This window comes from Aplidium turbinatum, chromosome 10, assembly GCF_918807975.1.
Source record: "Aplidium turbinatum chromosome 10, kaAplTurb1.1, whole genome shotgun sequence".
Lineage (NCBI taxonomy): Eukaryota > Metazoa > Chordata > Ascidiacea > Aplousobranchia > Polyclinidae > Aplidium > Aplidium turbinatum.
In genome coordinates, this window is record NC_137481.1 from 4,945,853 (window position 1) to 4,969,515 (window position 23,663).

General features: G+C 38.8%; 1 protein-coding gene across 1 annotated transcript; it reads left to right on the plus strand.

The window, feature by feature from the left end:
• The first annotated feature begins 3,778 nt into the window (after nucleotides 1-3,778).
• On the plus strand, nucleotides 3,779-15,893 carry LOC145778435 (short transient receptor potential channel 4-like). The gene is made up of 12 exons (XM_082589913.1): nucleotides 3,779-4,031; nucleotides 4,355-4,558; nucleotides 6,090-6,225; nucleotides 9,249-9,450; nucleotides 10,054-10,275; nucleotides 11,706-11,810; nucleotides 12,239-12,385; nucleotides 12,759-12,914; nucleotides 13,332-13,479; nucleotides 13,820-13,933; nucleotides 14,524-14,692; nucleotides 15,089-15,893. The coding sequence occupies exons 1-12, from the start codon at nucleotides 3,779-3,781 to the stop codon at nucleotides 15,891-15,893; spliced, it is 2,661 nt and encodes an 886-aa protein (XP_082446039.1).
• The last annotated feature ends 7,770 nt before the right edge of the window (nucleotides 15,894-23,663 follow it).

Below are 23,663 nucleotides of genomic sequence, written 5' to 3' on the forward strand. Positions count from 1 at the left end.
CAAGACAGAAAAGATTAAATCTTGCAAGAAAAACCAAAAGTCAAAAAGCTGTTCTTACCAGAAAATAAACAAACTTTTAAGCTAACCGCCATTTTGCAAGTTGCTTTTTAATTACACTTGACCTTTGCACTATTTAATTGTACATTAAGCAACGGAGTCGTCAGCGGCCGCATATCACCCGTGAGGTCCAGTTGAAAAAAACATTTTAACTACGAATAAAAGTTACGGTCAAAATCAAGCATCAGGGTAAAACGTTACTTACGCAAGGCACTGGCAGTCAATATTATTGTTTGTCGATTTTTTGCTTCAAAAGATTGATTTGCGCTTCAAGCTCAAACGTCTTGGTTGCTCGATGATAAAGTTGCTTTGAAGCAGCAAGACATTGAAGAGACGAAGACTCGTTTGATAACAAGCAGAAAAGTAAACAGCTGGAAAAAATCTTAGATCGAATAAACCACTAATGAACAAATTTTTGTAAATGCAGTTGTCTATCAATAAATTAGCTAAGAAGCTACTGTAAGTCTATTTGTTTGAAATAGTTAGTGTCTTCAAAAGCCTCAATCTAAGCAGTCATACGGTTGAACCAGACTGGTCACCGAGGTTGACAATGCAGAATGCTCAACAAGCTGGGAGTGTGGTGCATTGCCGTCTTTGTTATTGCTTTCGGTTTGGAGATTAGTTGCATCCAGGGCCGTTATCAATGCGATTCTCGGGCCACCGATTCTTCTCTTCGGACACTTCTCAGAAAAACGCACTGTACGCAGCAGATACGAGGCAATTTCTTCAAGTTCCCATGCCCCTAAAATCATTCCGCGTTTAGATCTAAAAGTACCCCCTGGACCCCCTTGTCTAAGATTTTTTAGGAAAAAGTAGTAAATATGCCAACAATGCACAGTAGCGGAATTAAAAATAGGTCGGGAAAGTACCGAGGTTTTAACAAAGCAAAATTTATAAGATAAATGAACAATGCAATACGTGACGTCAAAAACAGGTAGAGTTGGTTAAGGGATGTGGGGGGCTTGCCCTCCAACATTGTTTTTACAAATGTATACAAATTTGGTCCCTTTTTAGGTATTTTTGGCGCAATCATGATTTTTTTATCACAATGCACACTTTGTATGTAACCATAGGTCGCTTTGTGCGTAACCAAATTTATCAAATTAAAATTATATTTGGGTAGAAGGTTTGGTTAAAAATTTAAGTTAACCTACCATTTCAAAAAACCTTTATTCACGACCACAAAAGAATTTTAATAATTTATTTCTTAAAAATTTGTAGATTATAGTCTAGATTAGTTCAGTTAATTTATTTTTCTGCTGGCAAATAAACAAAAATATATATAAACAACACATAAACAAAAATAAGTCGCGCAGCAAGGATGGCAGCGAAAGACCAAAAGATCACTAAAGTCAGATGCCACACATATTTGCAAAACATAAAAATTATGAAACATAATATCGGTACTTAGCATAGTACAGTGAAATAATAAAAACAAAGCAACATGAAGACTATCTGCAAGAAGATAAGCAGATGATATGTTGTAGGAGTGATTACTGTACAAACTTTATAAGAAACATTTATACTGTATTTAAATTTAAAAGTACTGTAAGATGTTTCTTTTAGTTCTTTTAGTATTTGATTCCATGGTAACACTCCATTGAAACATAGCATCTTCTTACCAAAGAAACATACCATCTTCTTACCATAGCATACTTCTAGCGTGGCGTAGTTTTTCAGCAGGCTAGAACTTCAAAAATCTATGTGAGGTGTGCCAACCTTGGCTTCACCTATAGTATTGTCATGGCACATTTCACTTTTAGCCGATCTTCATTTACACTGAAATTTATCAATTCAATTGAATACCTGAAAATCAGATGGGCCCAAGTCCACATTTTTGGCAAAATGAGTTATACCCACCATCGTAATACTAACGCCTAGCGCTACCTTATAAGCAAATGAAAGATCCAAATCCACGCTTTGAAACGTGTTATCGAAGGCAAATAAATTTGTATGATTAGCAGAATGGCCCAAGTCCAGGACTTCGGCCATTCTTTCATAATAATTTTTTTTATATCTTACATTCTTAGGCCATATACATTCTTATTCTTAGGCCATTCTTTCATAAATTGACGTTTCAAAGAATATGATGGGACTCGTTCGAACTAAATTTCGGATCCTTAAGCCTAACGCTCTTCCTACCTTAGAAGCTAGTCAGTGCTATACTAGCTAAGTACCGATTAAGGCTGGGAAGAAGCACGATGTTATCCAACTGAAAAAATACTTGCGCCAAGAAACAAGAGACATGATAGACCAACTCGTTACAACGGAAGATGCATTCTTTGATGCACAAAACTCAGACTATGAAAACTAAAGAGTTACTTGTTACACAAACTGCTGCGTGGCTTTTTAGACAAAAGCCCTGCGTGGCTTTTGTCACTGCATCTTCAGCTAAGAAACGCTCCGTTTTTTTGTCCCAAAAAAGTTGTTTTTCAAAACAAAAACGGTCTTCAACCTCGAGAGGGGGCCATTAAACGTGGGGCTCTTTAGGTGTGGGCCCCCCTGCGACTGCAGGTATTTCAGAGGTGTTACTACGCCAGTGGGCAAGGTGCTATCTATCAATATATCCAAGCAAAGCGCAGTGCATTACAAATTTGTGAGGTCCTGAATATAAAAAGGGTCCAAATCCAGTGAGTTTGACGATCCTCACCGCATAAACTATAACGCACAGCAACACACAATACAGCTTTTTTGTTGTCTATTCCCATGAGTAACTACCCACATTAACCAGGCTTTGATATCTTTAACAAAAAAAAAATTGTGAAGTTTTTTTTGATTTTCTCGAAGTAGTATCACTTGGACTTGGGCCATTCTTATTTTCAGGTAATCAATTGTTAATTAACAGGGCTATTTGAATGAGCAGTGTTTACTTTGGAATAATACATTAATTTGTCAGTTTTTGTGGGACACAAAAGCTTTTTACTCCTTTAATCCACTTTCCGAAACTATTGCATGCCCAACATCGCTGGTTAGGTGAATAAAATGTTATTGAACGTGCAAGCAAGCGAGAAAATTTTGAAAAAATAGAGAAAAGAAATGTTGCATATCTTAGTACAACCTGAAAAACGCTGCACGAACTAAATATGCGTAGGCTCATAGGCGGAGGTGAACCTCCAACCGGGGGTTGTGATTATGCCCCAGCCGAAACTATTGATTATCGAGCTTTTGTAGTACCGGTAGCTTTTTTTCTTTTTTAAACAATCTAAAAACATTAAACAGACTAAAATGAGTGGGCTCCTAAACAGTCGTGGGCCCCTGGCCGGGGGTTACGGAGGACGGTTAACACGGCCCTGGTTTAGGTTTATTTTTGTATTGGCAAAAAAACAAAAATATATATATACTGTATATAGAAAACACAATAAACACATATAATTCGCACAACAAAGCAACACAATTGGATTTTAAAGAAGTGTGTTTTCTGCACATAAATTAATCGAATGGTTTCAGCTGCGCATTGTGCTGTGTTGCGTAATTACAGTAGCTGTTACACTGTTAGTGATTATGCACAGCTTCCATTAATTGGCACCAGAGGTGTACGGTGTCAGGTTTTCCAAACTTTACCCCACTCCAAATTTGTGACTCGAACTGCAATGGATGACATCATAATGTCACGTAATCCTGTATTGATCAATAAAAGGCTACCCATCATGAATTCTAATACTTAATATTACACACAACTCAGTTGTGATTAGTAAGACAGTGTTTTGGATCAACAAACGGAATGGAACCGTCTTCATCAAGCTCATTTCAAAGAGAAGAATGCTGTATAAACTTCGAAAACGCTCAAAACAGTGTGTTTGGCACCTGTGATTACATTGAAGACGAGACATCTTTCAGCACCAAATATAAACCTTTTAAGCATGATTGTGAAAACCCTGAAGACATTGATGATGGTGGAGGAATACAGAAAAACGAAACGACCGAAACATTTCAACCGGAAGAATATTTGGCAAAAAATGAACCACTTCACACGTGTAAGTGCAAAAGTTATTTTCTTTAATATTGTACAAGACGATGGTTTACATGTTGAGATTCAAGTATGTTAGTGGAGAGTGCCATGCGAAAAAGATCACCGAGAATATGGAGTCCACTTCACAGACAGGATGAGCAAACGTTGAAAATTCTGACATATAAATAGAGGTTTCAACTTGAAAGAAAACAGGTTTATCTTAACTGGTTAATTCCATTCACATAAGCAAAGCAGCCAGCAAAGGTCGGTGGCTCATTTATAGTTAAGTGTTTATGTTTTTACCTCATTTCCTGAATCTAAATGTTTAAAACTTATAACTATTTTTAGCAATAAGTGAGGAGTCACGTATATGCACAGCAGCATCGAGCAGTCCTTCAGGGGTGACACTGGAATCAGATGTACCATCGCACGATTGCTCTAATTTTAATTCTGATCCTCTGGAACACAATAAGAACCAAAAAACATTGCGGAAAGTCTTCGCAAAGTTGATACAACCAAGCGCTCTGCAATATGTGAAAAGCAAGCTCAAAGGTTTGAGATGATGATGCTGTTTTGATAAAAGCTTATATGCTTATATGGCTTATAAGCTGTTTTGTAATTGGCGAATTTAGATTTAAGGTCAGCACCTAACACTAGGGATCGCGTAACGGATAAAGCGCTTACTTTCCGATCATGCGATCTTGGCTGGATTCTCGGCTTAAGCAAGTTGTTGTTGCAATAAATTGGGTACGCCTAGTTTCTGAAAGAAAAAGGCTGGCGAGAGAAAGTGGCTACCCCAAGCTCAAAAAACTTTTTCTTTTCATTGCATAATATTTGGTACCACCTGCAGGATCATTTTTGTTTAATATCATTTTTAAACTATTGCATTTATTTTTTACGTATGATTTCTTGCTTTGGACATTGATCAATAAAATTTAATTTTGTCATTGTGACATGTGAGGATGCGTTAGCAGCCTACTCATAGTGAAAAAAAGCGTACAAGAATCTTAGAAGGAATCTACTAGCAAGTGCCGTAAAATACGAATTACGTTATGGTCTTTTGTAATGCTTTTCCAAAGCTTATAAACTATTAGAGGTTATGATGTTTAAAAGAAGTAGGCTAAGGTACCTGATCATATATTCCTAAAACCACAACTACAGTACTAACGTGCTGAGGTACCTAAGCAAGCGAGAGCACCCTACTCTGCTGCAGTGCAATTCTAGTGGTAAACAACGGATGTATATTTGTCACAATCGTATGTTTACATTTGTCACAATTATTGAGAATCACATTACATGCATCATTTACTTGTTGGTGAATATAGTAACAGGTTGTTTGTCTGACTAAGTCACATCCACCTACGCAATAGACAAACAAGAAATAAATTGGTTGCATTGTCATTACGAGTCTCTTTAATAGACTTTTTTTGCGTTACTTTTTGTTTGACTTTCTAACTTCCAAATGTTGGTTGTGATTGGTTGTTGGAATCTCTATCTCGGCCCAAAAAATGTCTCATCAGCATCTCAGCTGTCTCATAACTTTTAAATTTTGGTTGTGATTGGTTGTAGTATGAATCTTTATCTCGACATACTGTCTTGCAGAAGCTTTGAACACCGGATACGGCCTTTTATCGAACCTTGAGATCAGCTTTATCGATACATAAATGCCCCCGAGTTGACAACTTCACTTTAGCTAGCAGTCACTTTTAACTTTGGATTCTTGTATTTCATAGCTATATCAAGCCAAGTATCATTACAGAAAAGTAAAAAGTAGCATATACCACACAACTGATAAATTCAAGTGTATTGCAAAGCTATATGAGCCATACAAGTGCGGCGTCATACGCGCCTTTTGGATTATAGTTAAAGTCAAAGAAAGCTTTTTAATGAAAAGTTTAGGGACGAAGCTTTATTTTAGAATAACATCACAGAACGCAACGTATAAAACACACCCCTAAACTACATGAACAAGCAGCCTACATACATCGAGCTACACATCATAGTGCTCTCATTAGACGTAATCATAACAAAATTTCGTTATTTTTTGACCAACTCTTGACCAAAACTATGTTTTGTATCTCAGGAAAACGCATCTTATCCCCAGCGGAAGAGTGGAAACGAAAAAAAAAGATTCTAAGGAAAATGTCGTTAACGGAAATTAGCAAAAAGCACCTCAAAGCTGGATTTACAATGCGGCAGAAACTTGCAGTTCTCAAAAGGTTTTTGTGATGAATATATTTTATGATTGATTTGATCCATATCCTCGGACTGGAAAAGGTTGTTTGAGAGCTTTATCATGGCAGTTTCGCATGTAGAGGCTTTGAATCACTGACGCAGGTCCGGTCAAGCAAATTGACAGTGCCGTGGAGTTTTCGATATTTGTTGAAGTGTTGTTGTCTAAGAATTATTCCATCCACTAAGTGCCGCTGAATTGAAAGCAGTCCTGAAGTGCGTTGCTCAAGCGCGCACCCCGGGAGCCAAACCAGGGGGATTTGACCTTGAGTCGGGCATGTAACCACTAAGCTAACGCGGCAGACAACTAACGGATAACTTTTTCCAACTAAGTGTAATTCAAATGTAATTTAAAATATAATCTGAATAAAATATTTTAAAGCTTACTTGAGTAGCTGTAGCTTTATAGAATAGCTTTTGAATTGTTTGCACAAACGCGATCATCTTGGTCGAAGTTTGAAGATTGCATGTAGTAGAACTGAGTGACCACAGTTCCTAGGAATTGAACTAACGTACCCTGATGTTTCAGTTTATTGTTTGCAAAAATGGGTGTTTTGTTTAGGCACCCGGTAATGATTAGACATGCATTTAACTTGCCTTTACTTTTTCTGAATCTTCCTCATCTCTTCGAAATCTTTGTATACCTTGCTCTTCTTCATGATGAGCTAAACGCATTAAATTAAGAGTTTGTTCCTCTCACGACCATCAACACTGTTGATAACGCGCCAAGGCGCCAAAATAGCAATGCCTATTTTTTTCTTTGTTTACATGAATTTTGACAATTTTGCTCGATCCATTTTCTTTTTGTTTTCTAAATTAAAAACTTGCTCTAAAGTGTTGCGGCCGGGACAAATGTTTAAACTGATTATTCTGTTTCGGTCCCAACCACGATAGAACTTTTGCGTTTTGTGACTCTATTTTTCTTTTTCTAGAACTTAGCTGTGTTGGGAATGTATTGTTTTCGTTGTGATGATTAAAAATAAAATTAAACTAAACTGAAAAAAAGAAGCAAGTAATGTTTAAGAATGTAAGATTCTCGTTGTGGTCTGTTAGGCTTGCTTGCGTTACCTGCGCATCCCAAGAATCTGGAGAAGAGCCCTAGTGGTTGCAGTCCCAAAGCCGAAGAAACCCCCAGGGGAGCCGAAGAGCTACCGTCCCATCTCTCTGCTCTGTATCCCCTTTAAGATACTCGAGAGACTTATCTACGCCCGTGTTGAACCAATAATAGACCCTCAGCTCCCTCGGGAACAAGCCGGCTTTCGCCACGGAAGATCAACCGTAGACCAGGTCACTCTGATGACCCAAGACATCGAGGACAGCTTCTCGGAAAAAAAGAAGACTGGCGCCGTGTTTGTCGATCTCACGGCTGCCCACGACACTGCATGGCACAGCGGCCTTACCTACAAACTACTCCGTCTCCTGATTATGGAATGAAACTTGTGCAAATTATGGAACTTGTGCAAAACCGCAGCTTTACCCTTTCCACCGGTAGCGGCCGACGAAGTAGACTACGTCAACTCAGGAACGGCGTCCCACAGGTCTCTGTCCTGGCTCCCCTCCTCTTCAACACTTACATCTATGACCTGCTTGACACCATCTCCAGAAAGTATGCTTACGCAGACGACCTGGCTCTTCTACATCCAGCCGGAGATTGGCAGTCAATGGAGAGGAACCTAAGCCAGGACATGTTAACTATATCAACATATCTCCAGAAATGGAAGCTACAGCTCAGCAAGGCAAAGACAGTGTCGGTGCCTTCCATCTAAACAACAAGGAAGCAAAACGTAAGATCAACATTACCAACGATGACGAACATCTGCCCTACTGCGTCGAACCCACTTACCTCGGCGTAACCCTGGACAGGTCACTCACGTACCGACGACATCTGGAGTCACTGCGCAAAAAACTATCTGCGCGCGTTGCACTTTTGAGGCGGCTGGCGGGTTCCGGCTGGGGAGCTGACGCGAAAACCCTTCGCACAGCTACCTTGGCCCTCGTCCATTCTACCGCTGAGTACTGCGCACCAGTGTGGTGACGCAGCTCTCACACCCGCCACATTGACACCGCCATCAATGACGCACTACGCACTGTGATTGGATGCCTGCGTCCTACTCCAACGGACTGCCTTCCCATCCTTGCAGGCATCCAACCTGCTAAGCTTCGCCGTAAAGGAGCCATGATTTCCCTTGCTCGTTGCGCACTGGACCCCAACCACCTCCTCCACAGTACATTCCAGCGCCTACCTGGAGAACAGCAGTGACTGAAATCAAGACGCTCATTTGTGCCGCCGCACGACAGCTTCTGAACAACTTCGAAGATCTTGGAATAAGTGCGGCACACTGGACGAACTACACATGGAACGCAGAGTGGCAAAACAACACTTCCCGACTCCGTGAGTTCCTACCCGACGTCGATCCCCATCCTCAGGGAATGTCCCTCGCAAGGCTTGCGTGGGTCCGGCTTAACCGCCTACGAACTGGCGTCGGTCGCTTTCGCTCAGACATGTACAGATGGGGCCTGGCTCCCTCACCGGGATGCGAGTTTGGTGCCACAGACCAGACAGTAGACCATGTCGTCCATGACTGCCCAATCCACCAACCACCACATGGAACGCTTGGACTGAAGACCCTCGATGACGAGACTGTCGAGTGGCTGATGACATCATGCCCAAACATATAGTCCGGAAGAAGACAGCTCATACGACGAAGAAGAAGGCTTGCGGCACGAATAAAAGCAGAGTCACTAGTTCTTTTATTCGGGTTAGTTTCTTCATTAAAAAATGTTATATACATGTTTATAAAATGCTATTCCAGAAATAAATTGCAACAGTTGCAAGCAAAGTGTTTAATGCAGTAAGCAGAGCTAAAACGTTTAGCTTGCAGTAAAAACTTACTCAGATAAGTCATGCTCTACCGAAAGTCTCATGTTAGACAACGACCATCAGGCCCAAAATATGTTATAAATGTTATAAAAGGTTAATATTATGTTATTTTTTCTATGTCTATTTTAGTTCAACCTCTCAAACCGTAAATGATCTTTACTTGGAAACGGTTTCTTACGGAGCTGCCAGTGAAGTAAACGCTTTATTCACTATATCTGTGAACGATCCGTCATTTGACCGTAACTGCACAGATGCCAACCAAAACAACGCATTAAGACTTGCTGTTGGGAACAACGATGTGGAAATGTGCGAAGTTTTACTGCAGCAGCAAGTACATCTTGTTCTTACTTCAGAAATGTGTTTATGTTAATCAAAGTGTAGTCAATCTCTTGATGATGTTTGTGATGATAATATTTCAAGTAAGTTTATACAATTTTTTTGCTAGATTAAAAAAAAGATTTGGTTTTAAATCTTTATCCTCGGACTGACAAAGCCTTGATTGGTTATTCCTGGTAGTTTTGCATACTTGTATAGGTCCTTGACGCAGGGCCGGTTACCGAGATTGACAGAGTGAAGTTTCCGATTGTTGAAGTCTTGTTGCCGGAGAATTATTCCATTCACTAGGTGCCGCTGAATGGAGAGCAGTCCTGAAATGCGTTGCTCAAGCGCACACCCCGAGAGTCGAACCAGCGCCGCTTGATCTTGAGCCGGGCGAGTAACCACTAAGCTAACGGGGAGAATAATTTTGAAGTTTTTAAGTCTATTAAAACTTGCCTTAAATAATGATCGTTTTGTCTTTGCACATATGCATATTATTGTATACATACATAATTACATATATTATATACTGTAGGTGAAAACGTGGTGAAAAAGAATTTGAAGTGTTTAGGTTAAAAACTTTCGTTTACAGTAATCGTTTGGTGTTTGCGCATAGGTGGAATTGGGTGATTGTCTGTTCCATGCTATTAAACAAGATTCTTTCAAAGTTGTTGAAGCTATTTTGAGATTTGACAAGGAACGAACAACTATGCTCCAAGTCATACGAAAAGAAAACTACTTCTTTGAGTATGGAACTAGACCAATAATGCTTGCTGCTTTGAATGACAACTACAAGATACTGAAACTTTTATCTGATGCAGGACACAGACTGCAAGAGGTAAACAGCACAAAATTAAATCCCACACGAAATAAGCTTTTCAACGTCAACGCCTTCAACGATAATTTAAGTGACACAAATTTAAAAACAATAGCAAATTAATTTTCTACATGAAAAATAGCTTACCCTTAATACGATTCACGCTGTCAAGGATGATTAAATCACCCATATTGATGCATCGTACTTATTGTTTCCTACTGGCCAGTACAAGTGTTTTTGAGGCCATTTCTACTTGTGTTTAAGTACAGAACTTGGCATATATGTAAATAGTATGACTAGTTTTGTTTGTCGTATCCAGGCTTACACCTGGTGGATGAAGATTTACATTAGTGGACGGGAAGGCAAAAAAGCCAATCTTCGTGTCCACCTTCAGGCATTCCTGTGTCCTGCCAAAGACACAGCCTCATGCTCTTGAGCGGTGTCGAACCGGCTCCCTTTCGATTGCCGTTCCAGGGCTCTCACCACTCGGCTATGCAGCCGACGTTTTTTTTTTTTTGCTGACTGGAAGACCAATGCATATAGCATAGGTTTATAATAGATTAGGGTAACATACATAGTAAAGGTTTTAGCTTCTTCAGGTAATCAGATTGAGTTGTTGAGCAACTGCACGCACTTAAGCGTATCTCTATGTTTGTGTATTGTATGTGATTAGGATGTAAGCGGATCTGTGTGGCATACTATCAGAGAATGATTATGATAGACAAATGAACTTATTTCTCTTCTCTGCAGTGAAGCCTGTGGGTTGGTTATGAATTAATTGACTAGTCTGAATGAAGTCCTAGACCAGGGTTACTCAACTAATTTTAACAAAGGTCCAGTTTGACAAGTCGAATATTTTTAGCGGTCTGGTGAGTAATTTATTTCTCACGCATCCACAAAAGTTAAACTATCTGTACCGAACCACTTTTTTGGGTAAAATGTAACTCAAATTAGATTTCTGAGAAAGTTTTGAGGAGTCTGGGGAGCAAAGCACCCTAGCAACTAGAATAATCACAGTAAAAATTGCTTCCTCCCAGTGGAAATCTGTTTAAAGAAGCCCTGAAACGTGGTAATGAGGTTATTCTTCCAAAAGCTCAAGGTCCACCATCAGCACCCAGAAGGTCCGGATTCCAGGGATATCTACAATTCGGACCGCGGTCCGCCAGTTGAGTAGCCCTGGCCTAGACCATGGTTGCTTTAGCGTGGACGTTGGGGGCTTTAGTTAAGTTTTAAAGCAACTATTTCAAGCGTTTAAAACAATAGTGTTGAATGCACATTTTAATGAAAAATTAAAATTGGCTGTTTTACCTTTCCTTTCACTTAACCTAATTGCGATAAGTTCATCGCCAAAAAAAAACTGCACCAAGTTTTGTATCGCACGCTAAGAAAAATTCATGAAAACAAAACAAAAAACTAATTGTTTAGACTATTTCTTTACCTTGTACGTTCAGACGATTGTTGACCATGACGTTCCACACAGCTGGGAATCATTTGCCGAACGGAAACTTCTTTGTCGAACAAAAGCAAGCCCAGCCTACATAACCTTGCTTTGTGAGGTAAGCAACATTCCTTCGTAAAGTCACTTACAAAGTGTAAGTAGTAATAGCATTGGCAGGGGGTCCAGGGGGACTTTTGGACCCGAGCCCGGAACTTTTTTTCAAGATGCCCGGTGACATAAAGAAACCACAGCGTATTATTTAGGTACAGGACGTTTTTTCATACTGCAAATATCTTGATTTAAGGCCCAAGGATCTCATTGGTACCGGCGAAATATATCCTCTCAACGGCCCTGGCACGTATGGGAGACGTATTTATACGATAAACTTAATTGTCTAAAATCTAAATTGTAGGGTAAGTCCAAACACAAACTCTCAAGACTTGCAAAACTATCTCACATCATTACTTGGTAAAATCTCGTTATATCCAATATAGCCATTAATGTTGAGAGTGAAAGTGATGTATGTAATTCTATAATATATTTTAGAGGGACGAAAACAAAAATGCATTTCAACATTGCATAACACTCATAAAGACAATACGCAATCACTCTAAATCGGCGACCGAATTATCAGATTTTTACGACGATCTGGAAAACACGATCGAACATTACATGTGCGGTCTGCTGGATCAGGTAGGGTATAATGGAAGCTATACAGAGACAACCACTTTTTCTGGCCCAGATGTGTCAAAGGTCTGGACCAGACAAAGTGGCTGTCTGAGTAGCGTTGTAAATTCACAATTTTTGGTGCTTGGTCGGCTGAAAAATTTGTAGTTTTGACGATCGTCTTGTAAACGATTGTGTTTGTTCAAGACAGTTATGACGGCAATTAAGATTGGCTTTATTTTCTGTCCAGCACTTCATCTAAGTTATCCACCACTAGCCCTTAGGCTTAATATAAAATCAGGTTATTTATTATGTGATAAGCAATGTTTAAGTAATTATGAGTGACTTTAGAAATACCTCTTTTGTTTTGAATTCGTCACTAAAGCTCATATGCATATAGATACGATCATCAAGTGAGCGTTCTGCCTTGTTTGAATACGAGGAGATAGATCCACAAGATAGACGCAGAAAGAATCACTTTGTACCAGAGCTGGATACATTGGACAAGGCTTGTCAAATGGCACTAGTCAAGTTTGTTACTCATAACAACTCGCAGGTAAAACTTGTGAGTGAAATTACTACAATGAATAAATGATAGGCTACGATTATACGTCTTGCGGTGAAATAGCGCAGCGGATAAAGCGTTCGATTTCCAATAATAGTCGACAAATCTGGTTTAACACCAGGCTTAAACTGGTTGTTGAAAAACACCGTTCACCTCTACTCCAAGTGTAAAAAAAATGGCAACCCTACTCTCGTTGGTACCGGGTAGGCACTTCGATAACGGATAACTGGATAACGCACATCGATTTCGTGCTCAGACATCTCAACGTCTTTTCGACTCCATGATGTCGAGTTTACAGCCTTGCGGTGTCTATAGGCTAGGCTTCCTCAAGATACTGGCTGAAATGATAATTTCGATAGAGCGTTTTAATTCATTGCGGTCTAGTTATGCTTTCAAATATCTTTTTAGATGGTGGTGTCCCATCTTTCTTACCGCGACGCTGAGTTTCTCAGCAATGCAGGATCATTGAAAATAATTCTCTTCAACATGTCGATCGGTTTACTGTTTCCCTTCTTATCAATTCTTCATATTTTAGCTCCAACCACCAATGTAGGAAGTAAGAAAATACACATGTGTTTAACAATTGAATTTTTAGGACGCAGATAAGTTCCGACTTTTAAGTTGTATTGCTTGTTTAAATAAATTTCAAGGTCCTCTCACAAAGGCTACATTTAAATAAAGATTGAAGACTTTAAACTCATGTTTTGTTGTTCTGGATTATACGATTAGCCATTGAAAAATGACCTTGTACATGAAAGAACTAATATGCATGTTCCTTTCTGAAACATGCCATTTTATGTCTTGTCAAAGGCAGAAGCTCCCAAGACTTGGCTAAGCAGCTGGCGTCTTCGGTAATAAACTTTTTATCATCCGATAATTTTTCCATCCTTTTCCAGATATTATTTTCCGACCTAATATCATGTACGGGTCCCACATGATGTCTACTTTCCTTTTTCTCGGGATACTCTTTGCAAACGTCGTTACAAAATCAATAGAAGATGATTATTTGGGTAAGTTGTAGCTAAATTAAAGTGATGTGAGAATAGTAAAGTCATGTAAGCCTCTATTAAACAAAAATGGAAGACACCACACTCGAGTTTCACCCTTTTTTGGCATCAGCAGTGCTGCATAACATGCACGTGTCTCGAGTGGGAATCGAACCTCCGTTGAGACTGTATTACGGTGTCCAGAATGCCGTTCTTAACTACTCGGCAAGTTTTCTAGCCAATGAAGCTGTTATTGTAGTCTTGTCCCGTTCAGTGCGAGTGGGGATACCTGGTTTTTCCGAGTACGCAGAGACGCATGAATCCATAATGCTAACAACCTCCACAAGAGGAACATTATTATCAAAATTTTACCTTGCAAGTCGTCATCATCGCACTTCCTAATATTTCGTGAAGGCAAATATGGAAAAATTAAGGAAATGTGAAGATTTACAAGGTCATTATTGAAGACATTTACATTGATTCAAACGTCTGTAGACATTAAATCAATGCAAAAATGACGGATTTTGCTATCTGCCGTATAAACTGTTCACATTTATAATGAAATTCGAATGCATTTATTTAAGGGATTTATTGATTTGATAATGATTATTCAGGCGCTCCTGCTACCATATTCGAATGGTTGATTGTGGCGTGGGTTTTAGGAAAGGGACTACAAGAAATAAATGAACTGTTTGACACAGGCATCAAAAGATACTTTACAGACTTAGGAAATTATAATGATTTGGCTCAGATAATTCTTTTTACCTCGTGGTTGATACTGCGGTAAGTATAAACAGGTAACCCAGAAAAATTTCACTTAATTTTGAAATAATGATAAATAGCTTTATTGCATTTGTAATTTGTTACTGTTAATCCCATGAAAATTTGCAGATGCTTTTAAGTCAAAACAATGACCGTTTTAAATTTATAAGGTGATACGTTTGCTAATATAAGCCAAACCATTCATTTCAATGTATTTTCAAAAGCCAATTGGTCAATCTGAGAAATTAATGCAGAAAATAAACTCATGTTGGAAAATGTTTCGAATCCGGTTTTGAAAACTAAACACTGAGCATTCCAACCACTGCTCACGATTGCCCCTCATCTGGTTTATTTGCAAGGCATTTTTACCTTTAATCAGACCAGATACAAATCCACTTTTAACGCTTTGTGTTGTAGAATTGTGGATTATGCCAATCACAATGCAGATGTGGTTCGAGTGCACCGCGCTGATTGGTCGTCCAGTGATGCAAGATTGTGGAGTGTTGGAGCATTAGGCTGGGCGTATATATTTGCCTACTTGCGTGTCTTTGGTCTTCTTAGCGTTAACGAAACCTTCGGTCCATTGATAGCTTCGTTGACAGCAATGATGTTTAACACCATCCAATTTCTTTTTATTTTTAGTTTCACGGTATTGGCATTTGCTTTGGGTCTTACAGAGGTATTTTGGTATTACAACACGAAAGATGGGGCACGGTTACTCTGCAATAAATCTTCACATAATGTGAGTTCGGTAACGCAGTGCAGGTCGCCTTACTTTGAAAATCTCCTTTCGTCATTGACAGATTTATTTTGGGCTTTATTCGGTCAAATCGACTTCAGTGACTTAACAGTTCACAGAAACCATCGTTTAATTGAAGTGATAGGAATGACCTTGCTAGGAAGTTATCACGTGATCGCCGTCATCATTCTTGTCAACATGCTCATAGCGATGATGTCACGATCATTTGACATAATCAGCGAAAATAAAAAAAATGAATGGAAGATTCAGAGGGCGTGGATATGGCTCGCGTTTATCCGTCAGAAATATCTCTTGCCCCCTCCGATGAACATAATTCCCAACATTTATGCTTTGTATGCGCTTTTGAAAAGTTGCAATAGAACGGACGAACGTCGTAAATGGTATGAGAAATGTCGAAAAAATCATATTGAAATGCAGCAAATTTTAGCATGCAGGTACAAGCATAACCATCTTATTATTTAAGAGTCGAATCGACAAATCAGTGGTGGGATGAAGCAGCGGGTAGGGCGCTCGCTTTCCAATCATGTATTCCTTGCTCATCTCCGGGCTTATGCTGGTTGTTGACAAACCCCGCTCACCTCAACTCAAGGTGTAATAAATTGGGTGGGCATCATTGCTGCAGGAAAGGCGGCCGAGATAAAGAAACTGGCCACCCTACTCTCCACAGTGTCGAAAGCTTAGTATAATGAGAACCTTATTTTCTCATCCCCAAAGTTTGGATTCAAATAGCCTATCGGACCAGGGATCTCTGAATCGGACTCACCCTTTTTTATGGACAAATCACACTGCTATTCTTAATAGAGCATACTGGGCCTGGTGCACCTCTCGTCTCCGCCAATTTTTTCTACAGTTAGTTTCCAAGTGTTTGAGTTTCCAAGTGTACTTAGTCCCCAACCTGGAGTGCACGAACCCTCAAGTGGGCCATGAAAGTTTTTTTTTATTATTATGGGAGGTCGTGGCTGCACTAAAACAAAATCTGTTTATTTGCATTATTATTAGTTTGTAAAACTTTTAAATTATTGTTACTTACACTCGTTCAAAATTTCTTTTCTGATGGTTTGCAAATATGTCACTTCATGTTTGAACAAATTTTTAATTCACTTGGATTGAAAATGCTTCTGATTCAGTCTTGAAAAGTTAGGAGTCCGTAAGCATTATATCGCCACCAGATAGTTTGGAAACCATTTTTTGTAGAGTTTAGAAGAAAGTCAAATTATCTTTGTAGGCTACTAGCTTTTCAGTAGGCCTACTGATGGCCAATCAACAAATAGATTTCGCACTGAAAAAAAGCTATCTTTGTTTTTGACTGACTTTTTAATTCGAGCTACTTGCTGATGATCGTCAGCTTACCAATCATGTTGCCATACGGAATCCTATTTTCAACCTTTGACAAATACGACTTGCAATTTAGGTCGGCCTTTAAAAGTTTACAACAACAACGAAAACTTAAAATGTGTTTTAAAACAAACGTATTCCTTGACATTTTGGAGCGATAAAAAATCTTTTTGTATTTTGCTTTTATCATCTCTTTATTTTCGTCATAACAATGAACGGCTTTTTTCTACTGATGCTTTGGAGTATGTTGTTTTGAAATGTCAGCTTGTTGCTATTATAGTACAATCGGCTAATACAGAAAAATCATCTGCAAAAATTTTCACTGTAATTGCTGTGCAGATCTATTGCAGGAAACGTCAATATAAAAGTGCACATTTTGCTTTAACTAACTCGATCGAAAAAAGGTTGGTTGGTTTTGAATTTTTATCCTCAGACTGACAAAGCGTTGATAAGTTATTCCTGGTAATTTCGCATACTTGTAGAGGCTCTTGACGCAGGACTGGTTACCGCTGGCAGAGTGAAGTTTCCGATTGTTGAAGTGTTGTTGCCGGAGAAATATTCCTTTCACTAGGTGCCGCTGAATGGAGAGCAGTCCTGACATGCGTTGCTCAAGCGCACACTCAGAGAGTCGAACCAGCGCCGCGTGATCTTGAGCCGGCGCGTAACCACTGAGCTAACGGAGCTAATGAAGGTTATTACTTTTGAAGAATTGCGTTCAAGCGTCCTCTCATTGGTCAGATTATGTGAGTTCAGCGGCTTTTGGCATAAAAATGGAAACCATTTGATCGATTTAGTATAAACCGAAATAAATGCGCAGTAAAAGAAATAAAAAATGACAAGGTTGACACAGCTTCAAATTCAATTGCTACTGATAGCGAGTTCTTTTTAGAATCAAATGGTTCGTGTTCGATACCTCACCTGAACACTTGTTCATCTTAGCAACTCAGCTATGCTGATGATCTGCCCACCACTATCTTCCTGATCGGGTAGAAAATACGCGATAACTTACCAGTGAAAGAGGGTCAGCAAATAATCGTTTTTCATTGACTAAGCTTTGCATTGGTATTGAAAGCAGGGCTGCTGAAACGGGCGAAAACTATAGGCTACGGCTCCGATTCCTCGATTTATCACTGACCGACGCCAGCTCTTAAAGTTGTCAGATTTTTTTCATTTTGCTATTTTTTTATTTAATTTCAGTAAAGTTGTGATCAAAATTGAAACGGCCACTTTCACTAAAATTTATATGAACAAACACTTTTTATTTTCTAGTAAATTTTTAGAGTGCAATACGGTAAACAAGAAACAATATTTAAAAAAAAATGTAAACAAAAATTTTATTGTTTATCGTTTTGTATCAAGCCGGAGTAGCTTTTTCTTTAATGATTCCGATTCCAAACACACCGAAATCCCATCGGCTCTGACTCCACTGTCCACAGTCCCTGGTTAGAACCATCTCCAGGTGGCCATGTTAAAACCAAAGGTTCGTACCATTCAAAATTTTAGTTGCATAGAAAGTTTAATTTCGTGGACTATATTTCAGAGTGAGTGCATTTTGTTGAAATCGGTACCAAAGTTGTTTTAGCTTCTTTAGAACTAGATCCGTTTAAGTTAAAGTAACGTTTTCATTTGAACAAACTTACTCGCAAACGTATGAAAAATTTACAATGTTGCCGGTTAGTGGCGATATGAAGCTGGTTACCATCACCGCCACGTTGTTCTACAAACACTGTATAGGCTTGATTAACGGTCTTGAGCTTCACTGAAGCAAGCCAGTTTAAAGCAATAATTTTGAGCAAAAGAAGTTGTCCCACATATGTAGATCTGCTAACGTGTTAAACTGCTGCCTAGAAACTTAGAAAGGACAATCTTACTGGCCTTCCATTCACTTGATATCGTCAGAATTACGCATTAACCGGAGCGAGTTACAAAAAAATGAAGTGAAGATGCTGGCTTTGCTTACAGTCTTACTATGTTTTGGGAATCAAAATTACGCAAAAATTTCTTAGAATCATGTTGTTTATTTGTTTAAAGTAAATGTTTTAGTAATTAGATAAACTCAACGAAGTAATCTTGTATTCAGATTTGTTTGGAAATTTCAGGACATTTCAATAGATGATCAACAAAATAACAAAAAACTTAAAGATGATTCAAGGTTCGCAATCGCTTTGTTGTTCAATGTTTTCTTTGAAAGTTATTGACATTTTCTTTCTATGACATTCTTCGTCGTTGATTCAACAAAGCTTGTATCTCAGTCAGCAAGTCTGATGTCTGCGGATTTTTAATCAACGTTAAAGAGACTCAGGTTGTCTGACACTCTAGGGATTTCCCTTCAATGAATAAGAGCTTTATCATTGATTCAGATCGAAACTTAGATTATAACTATTTCTTACAAGCTTGCGTTGAGATTGTTTAGTCTGATTTGTAATGACGAACAAGGTTGCCAGGTAATTCTAAAAAACTCGGAGAAAAATTCGGATATTTTTGAACAAATAATAATATTATTTTTTATTCATGGTTCAACACTTCACTGATGTCAAATTAAACGTTTGCACAAAAAAAATGTTCGAATGATGTGCTAGCCGTCGCACACAGCATATAAAATTAGTCTAATTTATGGTTTTCGGTTCAAATTTTAGACCACCTGGCAACTCTGATGATGACCACAATAAACGTAGGAGTCTTTCAGGAGTCTTCGTCATTCGCATGTGATTTGCTTAATCCGTCATAACGTTTATGTCTAGTTTTTAAAACAACAGCTCAAGTAAAACATCCAAGGTCGCTTGTTTAGTTCTAAACTTTTGTTTCTTGGTGAAAGTTTGAATTTTCAGTCAATTATTCTTAACTTTAATTATGACATTTTTCTTTCAAATTTTAAGAAGATTGACATTTAGTGTCTCAGACCTACAGACGCAATCAATGAAGTGGCATTTGCAAATTGTTGTTTATGCTTTTATGGCATCAATTGTACTTGTAAACATAAGACTTTAACATGCGAAACAAACCTTTTAATTGTTTAGATGACATCATGATTATTTTCATAGCCCAAGGAATGAGTGTGTGTGTCGCGTTACAATTAACATTTCAGTAGGTGGGATGTCACGTGACACTGCACAATTCCTCAACTGTTGCTTGTGTATATGTGGATCGTCCCTCAAAGTTGCTTAAGGAAACTTTCAAATTTAGGAAGCTTGTATTGTAAGTCTCCCTATCCTTTTCTAAAACTTCCTTTAACGGAAAACTTTTTTATTCTTATTTGTTTTTCTTTTTAAAGGATTAAAAATAGTTCTTTGCAAACACCAAAGAATATCAACACCAAAAGATCTCACCCATCCGGATGGCATTAGCAAAAAACTGAAGTGATTGAAAGTAAACATTGCAACGATACTGGCTCTACCTTTGCGAAGGCGCCTTCCCGCAGGTAAAGCGCTAACGAATTAGGTGACGCGTGCGCAGAAACAATTAAAGGAAATGAGCCTCTGGAACAATATGTTCGTTAGTTATCGGAACAATAAAACTTTTCGCATTAATTTTATCCTTTACTGAAGAGGGGTATCTTCCACGAGCAGAAGTTGGCAAGTCGGGCGTTATGCATCAATAATCCAGTCTTGTGTTTGCTAACATCCAACTTTGTATGATAAAAGTTGCTGAATATATAACTTATTGTTATTGCGGAAACTTTGAGCTGTCTTTTGGAGGAAACATTGCTTTGAAGCATTAATCTGTTTCGTCTACTTGTTTTTATCTTAGAATAAATTATACTTCAACGCTGCTAATGTAGCTAGCAGAAAAGAAAGGTTAGAAAAGTGGTCCACAGAAAAGCCTTTACAATTTGCTTCAATGTTTCTTGGTGCTTGAGACAAATACAAAAATGATGATACTGCACAATGGGTGTCAACGAATAAAAAGCTTCATCCCACCCGCAATTACTATGCAGGAGAAGCAATCTACCTCATAGTCAGCACAAGGCTGTGAACAAGAACAACAACCGATTAGAAGGTTGCACATAGCTCGAAGCTGCAGGTTTTCCTCTGACTCTCCTTGGGAGCTAACGTCAGAATAAAATAAATTTGCAGCTTCGAAACTCTTAAACAATAACCATTATTGTCACCATTACATCAATGATGCTGACTTTGAACTTGATAGGCGGAGATTGGAGTGGTTGAAGATATTTTGCAAATTCTTGTTATTGTTACAGTTTGTTATGACGAGTGAAGTCTTTAAAAAGTTGTCTAAGCTAACGCCTGGTAGTTGAAGATATAGATTAAGTGGACGGGAAGGCAAGGCAGCCCATCTTCGTGTCCACCTTCAGGCATGCCTGTGGGTGCCCTGTCAAGACACAGCCCCATGCTCTACAGAGCAGTGTCGACCAGGCGACCTTTCAAGTGCTGTACCAGGACTCTTACCAGAGCTGTGATTGATTAAAATTGAAGCCTTGAAGCGTTAATCTGTTTCGTCTACTTGTTTTTATCTTAGAATAAATTATACTTCAACGCTGCTAATGTAGCTAGCAGGAAAGAAAGGATAGAAAAGTGGTCCACGGAAATGACTTTACTAATGGGCTATGCAGATGTTGACAAGCAAGAAGCTCGCGAAAATATTTAACATTTTGTGGATTTCAAAAATTGCTGAACTGGCAAACGTGTGTTTCTCTTAACTTGTTTAACAAGTTTTAGTTATATGTGTGTTTGAATAGATTTAGCAATAATTTCTCAGGAATTTGAGGTGGTCAAGAAACGTGGCATAAGATAGCTCTCGATAGATAGCTAAAAGATTTTCAAGCGTGCACGTTAGTGACTGTATTTAATTTATGGCTTTAGGGGAATAATTTCGTAGAACTTTTATCAAAAGGGTTTTGTTTCATCCTTATCTGATCCTTTTATAATCTCACTACATCGTTTTAAACCTAATAGGTTTTAGCGCTATTAAATTTCTAAATAATATAAAAACATGAAATCTCTAACTTCCTTTGCTTCGTTTCAAATAGCGCTTACAGCTAATAGGCTACGTTACTGTGATGCTATTCTGTTTATGTCGTAACAGTATTATAGCGAACATTGGAATGTAGGGTCCAACAAGAACTTTTTGTGACATTAGATGCAACTATATTTGGAACTTTAACGATCCTACGCCAACTAAAATGCGCACGAACTGCTTCAATCTGCACAGTAAAAAGCGTTACACAATGTATGCCTTGATATTAGTCTATTGCTTGCTACGAAAATTGTTTATCATAGATTGTTGTTGTTATGGTCGTTTCTGAAGATGAAATGTTTTTGTTTCCTTTTGACTGTTGTTGCATTTAGATGAAAATTTAGCGGCGTTGTATAATTTTAGAGACTTTGTAGTCGCGGTTAAAAAAGAACAAAGCAATTGAACTGAAATCAAAATCACACTCTGAATTGTCTGATAGTTGTGCTGTAGAATCAGTGCTTCCACAATAAGCACAAGTAGCAGTGCTGGTCTTTGGGATGTGCAAACCGTGCGATCGCACAGGGCCCGCAAATTAGGGGGCCCGCAATTTACTCAGAAAATGCAGTAATTTTGTCATTTTCAAAGGAAAAATTCAACAAGTGAATTCAGCAAAGGAATTCGCAACAAGAAAACATAGAGACTCAACGAATTCAACCTATTTCGTCGTCTGAATATTTCGTACCCTGAAAAGATCGAGAAAATAAAACGACATAGCCGAAATCGCTGATCGGAGTTGCCGCAAACATTTCAAAATTTCTCGATCTTTTCAGGGAACGAAATAAGTCGAAATTTAATTTTGTTACACGATTTCAGGGGACGAAATAGGTTGCATCCAGACTCAACATACTGTAGAGACATAGCTTTATTTCCGAAAAATGCCAAAGAAAGCATGATCTTATCCTTTTGCTATGCCACCGGACAGCACCATTTCACAGTAATATTCATACCTAAATTTTTGTTGAACATGCTCTCAGAATGTCCCAAATTCAAAGTAATTTTCAAAATTTTCTGGGGGAGGCCCCCCAGACCCCCCGCCGCTGGTTGTCGTCTTTGGCGATCACGCCACCACTGCCGCCCCTCCCCTTTCAAAGTACCTAGCTACGCCACTGAATTGGATTATTGTCATTGGGGCCCGCAAAAGCATATTCCGCACAGGGCCCGAAAAACCCTAAGACCGGCACTGCAAGTAGTAACATTCACCAACATCCGTCTCTTGTGGCAGGTTTATATTATAGACATCTGAGGATTTGTAGGTCATTAAGGCCACCACCGAAAGAAAATGGAAGTTCTAATACTCGAATTTCACCCTTGTTTGGTAACATCAGTGGTGCTCATCTATGTTGTCTTAAGCGGAATCAAATTGTCAACTAAACTTAAACTGTGGATGTTCTTGACTTGAGTGGGAATCGAACCTCCGTCGAGATTGTACAACGATACCCAGCATGTCATTTTTAACTACTCGGCCACGTGCCAAGACGTCCGCAATTTCCATTAGATTGAAAGTTCGATTTAACCTTCTGCGTCATGATCTGAGGCGGTAAAAGGGCCCAGACAGCCACTAGATCTGGTCCAGATCTTTGCAGGATCGTGTGCGGATCTGACCAGATCTTTACCAGATCTGGGCCAGATAAACTTGGTGTCTAGGGATAGACTCTCGGCCCCAGAAGCTTACACGACAAAGAAGAACCTTTTGAGCATAAAAGTGAAGTCCATGTTTCTGTATCAGCATAGACCCACCAGAACAATTTATGAAATTTGCATTCTAAATAATACATTGAATTGTTGCAAAATTGAGGATTTTGTTAAATGCTAAAATTTCTTTTTTTGACAGTATGTTCTGTTTTTATGAATTGATGTATTTCTAAAGTAACTATAGTAGTGAAACGCATACCTAGTGATGTGTAGTGGAACACCGGAGTAGGATGG

Coding starts and splice junctions, on each gene's coding strand:
- LOC145778435 (XM_082589913.1), top strand. CDS start 3,779: ATGGAACCGTCTTCATCAAGCTCATTTCAAAGAGAAGAATGCTGTATA. Junction 9,451..10,053: donor AAGTTTTACTGCAGCAGCAA/GTACATCTTGTT, acceptor GTTTGCGCATAG/GTGGAATTGGGTGATTGTCT. Junction 12,386..12,758: donor TGTGCGGTCTGCTGGATCAG/GTAGGGTATAAT, acceptor ATATGCATATAG/ATACGATCATCAAGTGAGCG.